This window comes from Aethalodelphis obliquidens, unplaced genomic scaffold, assembly GCF_003676395.1.
Source record: "Aethalodelphis obliquidens isolate GAN/ISIS:26980383/991018 unplaced genomic scaffold, ASM367639v1 scaffold25, whole genome shotgun sequence".
Lineage (NCBI taxonomy): Eukaryota > Metazoa > Chordata > Mammalia > Artiodactyla > Delphinidae > Aethalodelphis > Aethalodelphis obliquidens.
The window spans coordinates 11597392-11612560 of record NW_020837969.1 but is presented as its reverse complement, the minus strand read 5'-3'; the positions used below and the strand labels follow the sequence as shown (position 1 = coordinate 11612560).

The following is a 15169-nucleotide window of genomic DNA, read 5'->3' as shown; positions in this document are numbered from 1 at the left end:
TTATTTTTAACGGCAAAATATTGGAAAGAACCGAACGCTCATCCATGGACGATACCTAAAACTAGGAAAAGAAGGGGGCGGTTCTTACATTGAGGATATGCAAGCAACACTGCTGACCTCTGTCCATAATCACTTTCCCATTATTTTAAAAGCATGTAGTCAAAGAACACTATTGTAATAAGCACATGAGGAATAATTTACAAAATTATTTTTCTAAGATATGAATACCTACTATATTTTACACATTTTACAAAAAGAAAAATACTAAGATCAAATACTTATGTCCTGCTCACCATACCCCAGGTACTGTTTTGAATGTTTGACCATGTTAATTCAATTTTCATAAAGATCCTGTGAGGTAAGCCCCGCTGCCGGCTCCATTTTACTTGCGGGGAAAGTGAGACACAGAGAGGTTCAGGCCTTAGTTAATGCCCACGCCTCTCGGTCCTGCTCCGACCCGGCCGAGAGCTCGCACTGGCCAGAACCGGGGGCCCTGCTCCTACCCTGCCCTCCGGAACCCCACATTCTTGTCTCCTAACTGGGAAAACCCCGCTAAATCGTTTATAAATACAAAGTACTTGGGCCTTAAAACTCAGTATACAAGGTAATGAGGTGCACAGGGGGATTGGGGGCAAATCGAAGCTGCATTCTCGAAATTCAGGTTGAGTTGGAAAGCTGAGCAGCCTGGGGTGAGCGGATTCGAGTGTCTGTCTGCAGTCGGCCCGGCAGTCACGACCTAGGTGACCTACGCCTTCTCTGCTCCCTCAGCACCTGGGGCTTCTCGGCGCCCGGACGACGCCCCCGCCTCCCACGAGCCCCACGGGCCGCACCCACTGCGCACGCGCGGGCAGCGGCACGGGGGGGGGCCGGGAGCGACGCCCACTGCGCACGCGCGCGCCGCCGACTCGGGGATCAGGGTAGCAACACGGCCGCGCGGAGCCGCGCTGGCCAATCAGCGCGGCTGGGGGCGGGGCTTCCCCGCGGCGCTCCCGGGTAGGCGGTGGGCGATTTCCGGCAATAAATCCCGACGGGCCGCCGTCAGGTGCCGGCTGGGGGTTGTCAGTGCGCCAGGTGGGGCCCGGACTGTCGGCGCGCCAGGTAAGGACTGGGACGCCCCGCGCGCTAGGTGGGGACTATGGGCGTCCGCGCATCAGGTGGGCACGGAGGCAGTCTGCCCGCCACACGGCGCGGCCCACCCGTCCTCAACCCCACGCCCACCATCCGCGTCCCGCAGCCCAGCTCCCCTCCTGCCCCCGCCTAAACCCGCTCCCACCGGGTCGGCCCCCTCCTCCCTCGGCCCGGGGCCTCCCGGACCACCCTTCCCCGGCCCGGCGTCTCCGGCGTCTGCCCTCCGGCCTCGTCCTCCCCAGCCCCTCCCGCGCGGGCACCTGCCCGGGCCTGCCCTAGTCCTCCCGGCGTCCGTCCTCTGCCCCCGTTCTGCTCCGGCTCCGGCCCCTCTTCGGTTGCCTTTCTTATTTTTCTTGAGCGGACGCGTTTCAATTCTGCGTCCTTCTCTTCGCGGTAAGCTCCGTTTGGACCCTTCTGCCAGCCCTGGCCCTGCTCGGACTCATCTTGAAGGAGTGTGGGGAATCGTGCCTTTTCCTGCGGAGCCCTCCTTTCTTACCTCTTCCAAATCCTTACCTCCAGCCCTAATCACAGAAGACACGTTTTACCTTATTCTTTCGTGTTCCACTTTCCCCTCTTACGGGAAGGTTTTCCATTTCCGTGAGGCATCTGTGATTATCTCTCAGGCCTTCTTGCAGTAAACCCCATTTCTGATTCTCAGCCCTCGGTTTACCATTTCTTGATGGTCTTTCTGGATCAGATTCTTCCACATTTATAAGCCTTATTCATGTTTGACCCTCAATTATTTGGAAATCTTGTAAGGAAGAGAAAGCAATAGAGAAAACCAAATGCTTATCAAATTGAGGATCAGTCATTCTTATCTAAGAACAATGCAAGTTATTTTCTCAAAATTTATGATGAAATTTCCAGTATAAGAAATACTGGAAGAGAAACTCCTTTGCCAGCTTTTTTCTCTGAATATGAAAGTGCCTTTTATTTTCACTGTAACTTGTTTGTTTCTTATCTGTTTGTAATGTGTATAGCCATAGCTCTTGCTCTACAGGTATAGGCTTTATTGTTCTGAAAATCAGTTTAGTAACTGAGGAGAGTAAGTACTGTTATACATGTAACCTTTTCAGATTTTTTAGAGCTGTTTCCTGTCATGTTTTCCTTGTCTTAGTGTTTTTATATTTAGATCAATCATTACTTTAGATCATATCTGATGATGTATGACATATAAGCTAAAAAATGTAAGGAAAAAACCCCTGCAGTTTTATGACATCTGTTTCTAATAGGGTGTTCAGGAATTGCTGTTTTAAAAATATAGTGGTAGAGCATGGATTGTGAATTGAGATTCCATGACTGTAAATCCCAGCTCCACCAAACTTTTTGCCTCAGTTTCTTCATCTATAAAATAGAGATTTAAAACTTTTAAATGCGGATTGCAACATTTCCTACCTTATACGGTAGTGTGAGGACTCAATGAGATAATAGAGGTAAACTGTCTAGGGTGATGCCTAACCCATACTGAGATCTAGAAAATGTTTGCTGCTGTTATCATTAGTTAACGGAAAGTGTGCTTGTTGAAGGAAAGACATTTCTTGTCTTGTGCAGGAGTTTCCACTGGCAAATGAACTTCATGAAGCCCTGTTCTCCTGCAGTGCTTCACCCCCATGTCCTGCCATATAAAATAGAGATTGAGGGAAGATCTACAGCAGATGGCCCCATATGCTCTCTGACATTAGTTGGCATGAAATGTGCACAAAATTGCAGATTGTACCAGCTATTTTACGAGAGTAGCCACTTTTGAGTAGTTGCTCTTACACATTTAATAATTTTCAGGAGTAATTTCTAGTTCTTATTTTTGTATTTGGAAATTATCAAAACAAAGGTGATTTTAATTAAATTTATAACATGATAGCAATTCAGATCTTTTAGCAAAACAGATAAATACATTTCCATAAAAAATGATGGGTTGTCATCATTCCAAAAGTTTAACAGTATTTTTCAATTTGCAGACTTGTTAGAGGCTTCAGACTGGGACTATTTTTGAAAATTTGAGACCCAAGCCTTTCACATTGCAACTCGTGTGTTTTTTCTTTCTGTTTTTTTTCTTTTCCCTGATGGCTTTTTTGTTATTGTTTGTAATATCTGTGCTTCCAGAATCTCTGCTTTAGTTCATGAACTAAAGCATAAAGTATAAAGATTACATATAAGTACTATATAAGGTTATATATTATAATAACCTATGATGGGAAAGAATATGAAAAAAAATGTACATAATTGAATCACTTTGCTGTATACCTGAAGCTCACACAACATTGTAAATCAACTATACTTCAATTTAAAAAAAAGTTATATGCAAGTGTAAAGCATAAGTATAAAGATTATACACCTATAGGGAATGGAATACACACATTTATTTTGAAACAAATCTTTTCCTCTGTGTTGAAAATAAAACTCTTGGAAATGTACTATTTTTATTTCCGTGGTCCATTTAGCTGCATTTCACTCCTTCCAAGCCATGGAAATATAAACACTTAGCAGCTGAAAAATTCAGGCTAACTATGTTTGTTTCTCACAGAGTTGTTAAAGTCAGTATGAATGATCTGTAGGGTTTTGGTAGTTGTAAAGGAATCAATTATCTTACAGGAAACCCCTAGCTGACTCTTAACTTTACTGCAGAAACTTAGTGTAAATGTTACAGGGATTGCTTGTGAGGCCTGAATATAAGTGCATTAAGTGGTGAGTGGGCATGGTGTCTAAATAGGCAAGTACAGTGTGTGTCATCAAGTCTTAAAATATCTTGTTATCTGAGGTGTTGGTAAGAAGTTTCTGTTATGTAGTTGTTCTTTCTGCCTCTGTTCTCCCCTTCAGTCTGTCCTTCACACCCTGGCAAATTATTGTGAAAATAGCACTGCTCACATTGCTGGATTGCTCAAAAACTAAATTATTTAGAGAATAAAGTCCAAACAATTTTGATATTCTGCGTTCTCCTAGTCCCCTTTCCAATCTGTTCTCTATTTCAGCCAGCCTATTCCGCTTATTCTCAAACATGTCACATGTATTCCTGTCTTCATTTTTTTCACCCACCATTTCTGTGATTGGTATTTTTTTCCTTTCTTCATTCACTTAAGATCTAACCATGCTTTAAGGCCAAGCTCATGTCCTAGTTTCTCTTCAGAGGTTTCCCAGGTGGTTTGCTTTTTACTCTGAGTTTCTTTTAGTTATTCTCTCTTTACCACTCATTTAGTACTCATATTACAAGATTGCATGTATGCAGATTTATATACATATGTATATATTTAATGAGAAACCAATTTTATTAATTTAAATATATGAAGACTTCTAAATTCTACAAGAAAGGAAAAAACTAAAATAATAAATTTGTAAAATCTGTGAGCATACAGATCACAAAAGAAAAAAGGAAACATACTGGGGACAATTCTTCAACTGCATCAGGAATCAAATAATATAGGTTAACAATGTCACCATTTCTGCCTTTCAGATCAGCAAATCGTGTTCTATAAAAATTGTCACGTGGATAATACATTTTCATCTAATAAAAGAAATATTAAAAATAAAAATGCCTCAAAAAGTAATGTAAAATCACTTGAAATTCAAACATGCAGAGATATTCACTGTTTACATTTTGCTATATCTGCTTTCAGATTTTTTTCTGTACACACATGTATAAATTTGTGCCTGCATGTAGAAATACACAGAAGTATCACATATATTTTCCTAAAACTTGCTTTGCTTTCACTTAATATACTGTGAATATCTTTTCATGTTAACATATATTTGCACAATTATTGTTAATAGCCATTTACAATCCCAGTGTAATAACAAATATATATAACAAAACCTCTTTTAGATATTTTATAGTTGTTACAGTTTGTTCCTGTTACAGAGAATTCTTCAAGGGACAGTTTTCTACGTAACATCCCCCCTGCCCCAGTTTTATTGAGATATAACTGACATACAGCACTATGTAAGTTGAAGGTGTACAGCTTGATGACTTGACTTGCATACATCATGAAATGATTACCACAGTAGGTTTAGTGAACATCTATCATCTCCTATAGATACAACATTAAAGAAAAAGAAAAAATATTTTTCCTCATGATGCGAACTCTTAAGATTTACTGTTTTAATAACTTTCAAATATAATGTGCAGCAGTGTTAATTATCGTGTTGTACATTACATCCTTAGTGCTTATTTATTCTATGACTGTTGGTTTGTACATTTTGACTGCACATATGCATATATTTTAATATATTTTAAATATACTTACATATATTGTGTGTGGAGGGGGTTTTCATTTGTTTTTTTAGTTCCTCAAGGGTTTACTGGTATACCCTTCGGGAAGGGACACATAAGATAATGACACATTTAGTCTGTGTTTATATGTTTGTCATTGAAGTAATACTGTATTTGACCTATTAGCAATATTCTGCACAGTTGCCACTTGATTTTTTTTAAACGCAGTTTAAATATGATATTGAGAGATACTTTGGCAATTGTCAGAGGTGGTCCTCAAAGACATTCTTCTCTTGTTTGTGTTTTATGAGACTAAATTTGTCGTTTAAGCATCATCTACTACATCATGGTACTTGCCTTCTTTCGTAAAAGTATTCTCTGGCTTCTGTCTGAAGCTTCATGAAAAAGTATCAGACACCTGCTATTGGAGACAACCTTAAATAATCTGGATGGACTAGACATGGGTGGTGGCTTTTGCATTTTAGGGTGATCAGTAGTTGTGAAACAAGAGTGGGAGATGAGGCTTATCAAAATAGTTTTGAAATTTAAGGAATTATTTTTAATTATCTTCTAAAGAAAGAATTTCAGTTAAACAATATATGACTGAAAAAGATGTGTTCTGATTATTACTTAGTTTAGCAAGGTTTTGAGATCCTCTTGGTACAAAGGAAAATTACTTCATACGTTTCATGTTGAGCACTTGTAGTTGACACAGGAATATTGTTGAAGAGTTATAATTTCCCTCTGAAATTTTTTTGTCTCTTCTAAGCCAGTATAAATGCCTATTTAATGGCCTATTTTTTGTTAGTTACATTAAATATATTTGGGAGATGGTATTTGAACACTTTCATCTCTTGTGTACTCTATGATATGATGTGATATGATACTTCCACATTAGTGAAATATCCCAAATCTACGTCGTCGGACATGAGATTAATATAACACATTACTCTATGGAAACTTTTTGTTGAGTCATCAACTACCTTTTTGTAGCTAAACACGATGTATACTTTTAAATTCTTACCGTACTGGCTTCTTTATAACACTGTCCTCTCTGTTGATCATTTCTTTCTTAAACCCATTCTTCTCTTGCCTTCCCACTTCCCCTACGTCCGTGGCTCTTCCTGTTCGGTGTCCTTTCTCGCGGCTCGTCTTCACCTGCTTGTCCCTTCAATGTCAGCGACCCTTGAAGCTGGCCCCTTGGCTTTCTTCTGTCCCCACGCCGTCTGGTCTCTGTCTGTACAGTCTGGATGCTGGCGGTTTTCCTGCCTTGCTCTCCAGCCTTACCCTCCCCTCTGAGCCATTCATTCAGTGATTGTTGAGCTACCCTTGTGCGCCGGGCATCGTTCCAAGTGTTGGGATACAGAGTTGAACAAGACATCGCGTTTTCTTGAGGAAGGCAGACTGTAGCCATGTAAGTAATTTCAGACAGCATTTATTACTAGGAAGGCACTAGGCGCTGGCAGAGACCGAGTAGCCCTGAGGTCTTGGTGAAGCTCAGGTCTGGTTGAACTGTCTCCCTGCGGAGTGGAGCTTCCTTTCTCGGCCGCTTGGTGTCCTCAGAGTGCAGTCCCGCTCCTTTGACTTTGTTTGCCCCCAGTGGCCTCTCCATTCTCACTTCCAGCCACTCCCCACTCCCCCCTTACATGGTCAGCCTCAGGCGGACTGGACTGTGTACAGGGCTGAGCATCAGTGTTTCATGTTCTGTTGCTTCTAATTTCTGGCATGAGTTTTCTGTTCGGTGTCATATTCCTTTTCTTCCTCACTCCCTGACTGCTTGTTCTTCAGGCATGAGCTGAGATGCCACCTCTGGGAAACCTTTCATGACACGTGCAGGGCTGGGCTAATAAATCCACCAGTCCCCATCCATCTTATTTTAGTACAACTGAAGTCCTGTGTTACCTTCAGTGTTTCACCTCAGTGTCTAGCTGGCATGTAAGGCACGTGCAGACATTTAAATATTAAGAATTGTATTCATTAAAGTTAACGAATAAATGTTCTAAATGAAAAGAAACTTACATCAATTACACATACATTTTTAACCTAAATTATAGGAGAGCTATGCCATTTTTGGGCCAGGACTGGAGATCTCCTGGATGGAGCTGGATTAAAACAGAAGACGGCTGGAAAAGATGTGAACCCTGGAGTGAGGGACTTGAAGGAGAGAATGACCGGTGTGGCGCCAGCCACGGCACGTGAGTCGCAGCTCAGCAGAGCCACACCGTCCCCGCCTGACTCTTACGGCTTCACCTGTTGGAGCCCATGACTTACTGCTTGGCTGGGAGTCCCCCCCCGCACCTGCACAAGGCTGGTGTAAGGAAACAAGTTACTAGCCACAGTCTGAGCCTGGTAGATCGCCTAGTGCCCACACACAGATGCTGCCGTCTTCTTTTTCATTTGAGACGTTTAACCCTTACAGTAGTCCGAGAGATAGGTATTATTCTTATTAACCTCCCATTACAGCTGAGGAACCCGAAGGAATTAAAAGATGTAGTTTTGGCGGCCTGCGTCAGAGGCCCATGGTGACAGTGGCTTGCGCGAGACAGGAGTATAGTCTTCTCTGTCAGAGGCCTGAGTTGATGAGGTGGCCTTTAGCTCTGCCATCCCCAGAGGGTAGCCTCGTCGGCGGGGTTCAGGGTGGAGTTCTGCCCCCACCTCCGCGTTGTGCTTGGCAAGGTAGAGGAGGAGGGTACCTGTGCCAAACCTCACCGGCTGGAGTGGGAGCTGCAGGGCAGGCTGGGGGTTGTGGTCTTTCTCCAGATGAAAGTAGAGATTGCATGGATGCAGGAGCAGGCCCGCGTGGCCGTGGTGTGCTCACCCGCGATCCCCGTCACAGGTGTATTTGAGCATTTGGAGGCTTGGGGAGGTCTGCAGACCTCTTCCTCCAAAGTGTCACGGGTCTAGTCATCCATTTTACTGCATGCGTTTATCTCACATTTGCGTAACTATCAATTGTGTATTTCGAACTGACAGGTCATCTGTTTTTCTGTTAGGAATTTGGTACCTTTAGACTGGAGATTGGGGTTTGCGGTATTTAAAGCAGGAATTAATTTTATATTTAAGATTATAGGAAGGATAACACAGTGTTCGTTGAATTTATATTGTGGCATTTCTCTGCCATTCTGAATTCTAAAATGTCAGTTTAAAAAAAGCTGTAATGCATGAAATAGAATGTTACTGCTACTTCTACACTAAGGAATTTGCATGTGTTTTTTTCCTCATGTATTCTTTATTTCCCCTCATTCCAAACATGTTGTGAATATCGAAGAATACTTTTGTCTCGTCTATTCATAGAATTAGAGAAATACAATCAAGACCTGTTTTCTTTGCATGATAAACTCCATGTTCTCCTGTCTCCCTTTCCCCCTTCCCCACAGACACTCCCACTCACCCACTCCTATTCACACTTATTTGAAAATCCTTTGAAATGTAAGTGGTGCTGGCAGAGGCCTCTCTGTGTGGGTGTCCTCACAGGGACAGAGGCTGTGTCACAGCAGCCGTGGACTCTCCACCACAGGTGGAGTGAAGACACCTTGCTCCCATCCAGGTGCCTCGCAAGGCTGGGCGCCTTCTCTTTATACAAATGGCATATGTAATTACCAACCTTACATAAACTTTACAAACAGGATGGGACCGTGGGCAACTCACTCACTGCCTGCCAGGGAACGTGATGGGACCGTTGTAAATGAATTGTTCTCAGACCCTTGCAGTTGGACTTTTAGTTTTCATCTTTATTAAGTTCATCCTGAATCTTTATCAGCTTCATCCAGAACACACAAAGATGTGTGGATCAGAGATGTTTTTATTAATTACCTTCTGTGAACGGAGAGAGTGTTGGTCTTCGCAGCCCAGTGCTTACTCCAGACCCTTCACAGTGAGGGACCAGGAGAAGGTGACTTTGCTTTGCTTGTCCACAGAAAGGATGTGGCTGTCCCCTCCTCTCCAGAGGGGGCTCCTTGGAAACAGAAGGAGCCTGAGTCCTGCCTGTGCTCCTTTGGTGTGTAGATAAATCCCTCCATGAGCCAGACCTGAGATGCCTCTGGTTTTGTGATTACACATGCTGTTGTATGTGCTCAGTCTATACCGTATGTCAGGCATTTACTGTGTATTCCCAGTGCTGGGATCCAGCAGTAAACAGAAAGAGGCAAAACCCATGCCTGGAGGAGCTTGCATTCTAGTGGGACAGTCAGACAAAGGACAAAAGGAGCTCCGTGTGGTCTGTTCCATGTCTTAAGTGCTGTGAAGGAAAAAACCTGGGGTGAGAGGGAGGACCGTTGGGGTGGGGGTGGTACATGGAAGTGTCGCGGGGGGGCCTCTCTGAGAAGGGTCAGCTGAATGACACCTTGGGCACCGAGAGGGCGGCCCAGGTGGGGAAGGGAGAGCAGAGACCCCGAGGCAGGTGTCATGAACTCGGGAGCAGCGGGGACAGCAAGGTGGGTGGAATGAGGGGCAGCAGGGGACCAGATGCCAGCGTGGCCATGGCCGGTCATGAAGGGCCAGATGGGTTTTCTCAGAGCTAGACGGGTCAGTGGTTTGGAGCAGAGAGAGGGGGCTTTTGTTCAGGTCTGTGTTTTAACAGGCTCCTTCTGGCTTTTTTGTTGGAAATGGGCTGCAGAGATGTGAGGCAGAGCAGATAGACTCATTCCTAAGAGCCTGTGTAATGACCCAAGTGAGAAATGACTGTGGCTCAGAGAGGATAGAGGTGGCAGGTGATGAGAAGTACTCAGATTCAGATGTTTTGCAAGTGGAGCTGGTAGGTTGCTGAGAGGTGGAGTGGGTGGGCAGTGAGGGGGGCGTCGCCAAAGGCAGGCAGGTGTTCAGCCTGCGCAGCTGGGAGGGTGGCCGTTCGTCTGATGACAGTGGAGTCTGACCGTGTACCTTCCTGTGCGTGCACGAGATCCTTAGGGCTCGTGCCTGGGAGTGGAGCTGCTGGGTCATGGGCAGGCCCACCTTCCATTTTCCAATGAGGTGGTATCTATTTCTGCTCCTGCTGTCAGTGCATGTTCATCTGACCACACTGCTCATCCTTTTTCCCCATTTTTTATTTCTTGGAAGTAAATCTGGGCAGAGAAGAATAAGTTCAACGTCATTAGTCAGCAGGGAAGTGCAGGCAATCTGGGAAGACACACGTCGCGGTGTGCCTGAGATCACAGTGCAATGAGGGGTCAGCAGCAGACCAGCTAGAAACGTACCGGAAGTTCCAGGGGAGTGAGACAGCCGACGTGGCCTAGACAGAAGTGTGGAGAAAGTGTTCACCTTCCAGCTAAGGTGCCATGACACACCTACCACCGCGGCTACAGTTAACAAACAACAGAACGTTACAGGTGCTGGTGAGGGCAGTGCCGAGTGCTGGCAAGAATGTCCTCTCGTAAGCTTGATGGGAGTGTAGAGTGGCACAGCCACTTTGCTGACTAGTTTGGTACTTTCTTATTAAGTTCAACATATAGCTGCCGTATGACCCAGCATCTCAGTCCTAGGTATTTACCCAAGGAAAATGGAAGTTTATGTTTACACAGTACCTGTATGTGAACGTTAATAGCAGCTTTTTTCCAGTAATTGCCAAAGCTTGGACATCACCCATGCTCTTCAGCTCTCCAGGGGAGGGCCACTCAGGAGCGAAAGGAATGAACCGTTGATTGACACAACGTGATGAATCTTAGTTTCATCTTGCTTAGTGAGAAAAACTAAACCCAAGAGGCTTCATATTGTGTGATTCCATTTATATGACCTTCTGGAAAAAGAGGTGAAAAACAGACCAGTGGATACGAGGGGTCTAGAGGTAGGGGAAGGAGTTGATTACACAGATGGCAGGAGGCTTTTTGGGGAGTGGTAGAGCTGCCCTGTAGGGAAGGCGCCAGTCCCTTTACGACTCTGCATTCGTCAAAACCCATAGAGTTGTGCAGCATGAAAAGCAAATTTTGCTCTGTGTAAATCTTAAAAAAAAAAAACCAACCAGGATGTGTGTGACGGGGAGCTGCTCACCCAAATGATGTAAACTGTGACAGATGGATGTGATTGTGTTACAGACGAACCCCATAACCACACTGAGGTGGGTGTGGAAGAAAGGAGCTGAGCTGGGAACTTGGGAAAACCATGTTGACAGGATATTGTCAGGCTATAGACAGACACTCTAGGTGGTAAATGTGCTTCTCATGCCCCAGGGTGTGGGTTAGCAATTCTGAAACTACTTTATCATGTATACTAGGGTTAAGCAGAGTGAGTAAATAAATGCAGATAATGACAGCCAGATCTCTCACTTTGGAGAAGGAAGTCACAAAATCATGCTAGACTGTACCTTGTGGTGCTGGATTGGTGGTGGTGGTGTCAGTGTTACTCAAGCAGTTGTTGCTCTTGTGGGTGGGTGGGTGGGTAGATAGGGATCAGTGTGTAGGTGAATTAATATAACATGTTCCCCAGTTCTGTCTTCTGGGAGGCCAAGAGCGGTGGTGCCCCAGTAGCAATGAGCAGATGGAACACCAGGATCTTTGTTTTGAAGGGTTCCTGGGGAAGTGGTTGATTCCAGAGCTGGGGTACGGAAATATAAGGTGAGCCTAGAGCATCTTGTGGTGTCCAAAAGTAAGGAAATACTTAAAAAAAGGGGGGGGTTGCGGATGGGAATATGTCAGATGTCAAAAGGGCAGAGGCCAACCTGAAAGCAGTCCAGTGGCCAAAGCTGGAGCCATCTGAGCAAAAAGCAAATAATGGTGGTATTGGATTATAACTCAAAGGAGAAGATAAATACCCCTGAGTTTATGGGGATATAACACATGAATAAGTGGGGAAGAAGGGACAGCTCTTCCTGACAGAATAATTCCAGTTAGTGAATGTGGAAGGAATAGGGAAGTAGAGTGTCACCATTAGGACACCACAGTAATGATGGCTGCAGGCAGAGTCCACTGATAGATGCTGAGATTAGTGGGTGAGATGTTAAGGAAGAACAATATTTGCAAAGTATCCTCCAAAATATCTATGAATTCACAAAGGGAAAACAGTAGCTGTACAGTTGAGAACCCTGGCAGATCCCACCTTAACTGAATGATCCAGGTGACGTGACCAGGAGCAAGACACAGGGGCAGCGTGTACCCTGATCGCATAGGTCCGGATGGGGTCCTGGAACAGCGAAGGGCACCAGCGGGAGGCTGGCGAGACACAGGTCTGTGGGCGAGTCAGCGGTACTGTGCCAGCATCCACTCCTGGCTTTGGTTGCCGTTCTGCATTCATGTGAGATGGTGGGGAAGCTGGGGGAGGGGACTTTGTACTATTGCTGCAACTCTTCTTGAAGTCTAAACCGATCTTTGAAAGTTGCTTTAAAAAGTCACCATTGAGAACATCAACAGGCAAGCCAGTGACCGGGAGAAAGTATCGTGTTTTGTCAGCTGTCACTAAGCTGTTTTCTGGGCCCCGTTCTACCTGCTCACACCTCCCTGTGACGCTGCAGCCGGTGGGCCCTGCTAGGCCCTGCCTGGGGAGGGTGCCACGGGGCCTGTGGGGTGGGACTGGGGCAGCTGCTGCCGGGGCCTTTCTGTACCTGTCCCCCCAGGTCGGCAGCACTGGACTGTCCCTCCCAGCTTTTCTGACATTTGCAGACCTGGCTTATCGTGTCCCTTCAACACCAGATGCTGGTGCCCCCACCCCACCCCGCAGGTGGATCCCAGGCCCTCGAGGCTTCTCATCTGAGCTCAGACTCCAGCACCAGCCAACAGTGCTTCCTCCTGCTGCTTCCAGCCTGTGCCCTTCGCTCTCCCAGTGCAGTGTGGTGACAGCTGTTTGCAGTCACTACCTCTGGAATGCTTCAGTGTTCTTTTCGGCTTTTAGGTTACCTAGTTAACAATGCTTTGTATATATTTGTACATTTTCATTTTAAGTTTCTCAGTTAAAATAATTGATGTGGCTTCTGTGTCCTGATTGAACTCAGCTGTTACACTGACAGCTTTTCTTCCAGGATTTTGGCAACTTAGTAAAGAGACAAGCAACTCAATTAGCAGCTGGGAGAATGAGTTGGACAAACATGCAAATGGCCAGTAAGATAAAAGTTCAAATCTTTAGTTATCAAGGAAACTAAATTAAAACCCCAGTGATGTGCACCTTCTTCTTGGTTTTGTTGTAAACCTAAAACCGCTCTAAAAAATAAAGGCTTTTAAAAAAGCCACAGTGAGGTAGAACTATCCACCCACCAGAATAGCTGAAATTAAAAAGGCTGACAATAAATGGTGATGCAGATGTGGAGCAAACGGAACTCCCCTTTTCAGCTTTTCACCACTGAGCATGATGATAGCTGTGGGCTTATCATATATGGCCTTTATTATGGTAAGGTACGTTCCCTCTATACCCTCTTTATTGAGAGTTTTATTGTAAATGGATGTTGAATTTTGACAAATGCTTTTTTTGCTTCTATTGAGCGATCATATGATTTTTTTTTTACTTCATTTTGTTAATGTGGTGTCTTACATTGTTTAATTTGCAGATGTTGAACTGTCCTTGCATCCCTAGAATAAATCTCACTTGGTTATGGTATATGACCCTTTTAATGTATTGTTGAATTCAGTTTGCTAGTGTTTTGTTGAGGATTTTTGCATCTGTGTTCATCATTGATATTGGCCTGTAATTTTCTTGTGGTTTGCTTGTGTGGTTTCGGTATCAGGGTAATGCTGGCCTCACAAAATGACTTTGGGAAGTGTTCCCTCCTCTTTGATTTTTTTGGAAGACTTTGAAAAGGATTGGTATTAATTATTCTTTAAATGTTTGTTAGAATTCACTAGTGAAGCTCTCTGGTCCTGGACTTTTGTTTGTTGGGAGGTTTTTGGTTACTGATTCAATCTCCTTACTCTTAATCAGTCTGTTCAGATTTTCTCTTTCCTCATTATTTAGTCTTGGTAGGTTGTGAGTTTCTGGGAACTTAACCATTTCTTCAGGGTTGTCCAATGTGTTGGCATATAATTGTTCATAGTAGTCGCTTAAGATCCTTTATTTCAGTGGTGTGAGCTGTGATGTCTCCTCTTTCATTTCTGACTCTGAGTCCTCTCTCTTTTCTCCTTGGTGAGTCTTGCTAAATGTTTGTCAATTTTGTTTATCTTTTCAGAGAACCAGCTCTTAGTTTCATTGATCTTTTCCATTGTCTTCCTACTATTTTTTCCATTGTGGTGTTTTTTTTTTTTGTTTTTTTTGCGGTACCTGGGCCTCTCACTGTTGTGGCCTCTCCTGTTGCAGAGCACAGGCTCCAGACGCGCAGGCTCAGCAGCCATGGCTCACGGGCCCAGCCGCTCCGTGGCATGTGGGATCTTCCTGGACTGGGGCATGAACCCGTGTCCCCTGCATCGGCAGGCGGACTCTCAACCATTGTGCCACTAGGGAAGCCCTTTTCCATTGTTTTTAGGCTTTGTTCTTCTTTTCTAGTTCCTTGAAATATAAAGTTACATTATTTAAGATTTCTCTTGTTTCTTGGTGTAGGCACTTATCACTATGAACTTTCCTCTGAGAATTGCTTTTGCTGTATACTCTAAGTTTTGGTATGTTGTATTTCCATTTTCATTTGTCTCAAGGTATTTTTTTGATTTCTCCTTTGAATTCTTCTTTGGCCCATTGGTTGTTCATTAACATGTGTTTAATCTACACATATTTGTGCATTTTCCAGTCTTTGTCTTGTCATTGCTTTCTTGTTTCATATCATCAGGGTCAGAAATGTGCTTGATATGATTTCAGTCTTTTTTAAATTTATTGAGACTTGTTTTGTGGCCTTATAATATGATCCATCCTGGAGAATGTTTCCTGTGCTCTTGAGAAGAATGTGTATTCTCTTGTTTTTGGATGGAATGTTCTATATATGTCTGTTAAGTCCATGTG

At 44.2% G+C, this 15169-nt stretch overlaps 1 protein-coding gene across 11 annotated transcripts in view; it reads left to right on the top strand.

The window, feature by feature from the left end:
- The first annotated feature begins 968 nt into the window (after positions 1-968).
- Positions 969-15169, top strand: part of FBXO25 (F-box protein 25) — a 63031-nt gene continuing 48830 nt past the window's right edge. For 3 of the 11 annotated variants that reach the window (XR_003436212.1, XR_003436213.1, XR_003436211.1), the window contains exons 1-2: positions 6520-6743; positions 7384-7524. Coding sequence is in view for 8 of the 11 variants with exons in the window: in XM_027122567.1 (XP_026978368.1) it covers positions 6742-6743; positions 7384-7524 (143 nt within the window). In the remaining 3 variants the exon portion in view is untranslated. Of the gene's footprint in view, positions 1099-6516; positions 6744-7383; positions 7525-15169 lie in introns of those variants that run through there. The other 8 variants (XM_027122572.1, XM_027122570.1, XM_027122573.1 and 5 more) reach the window with 6 other exon arrangements.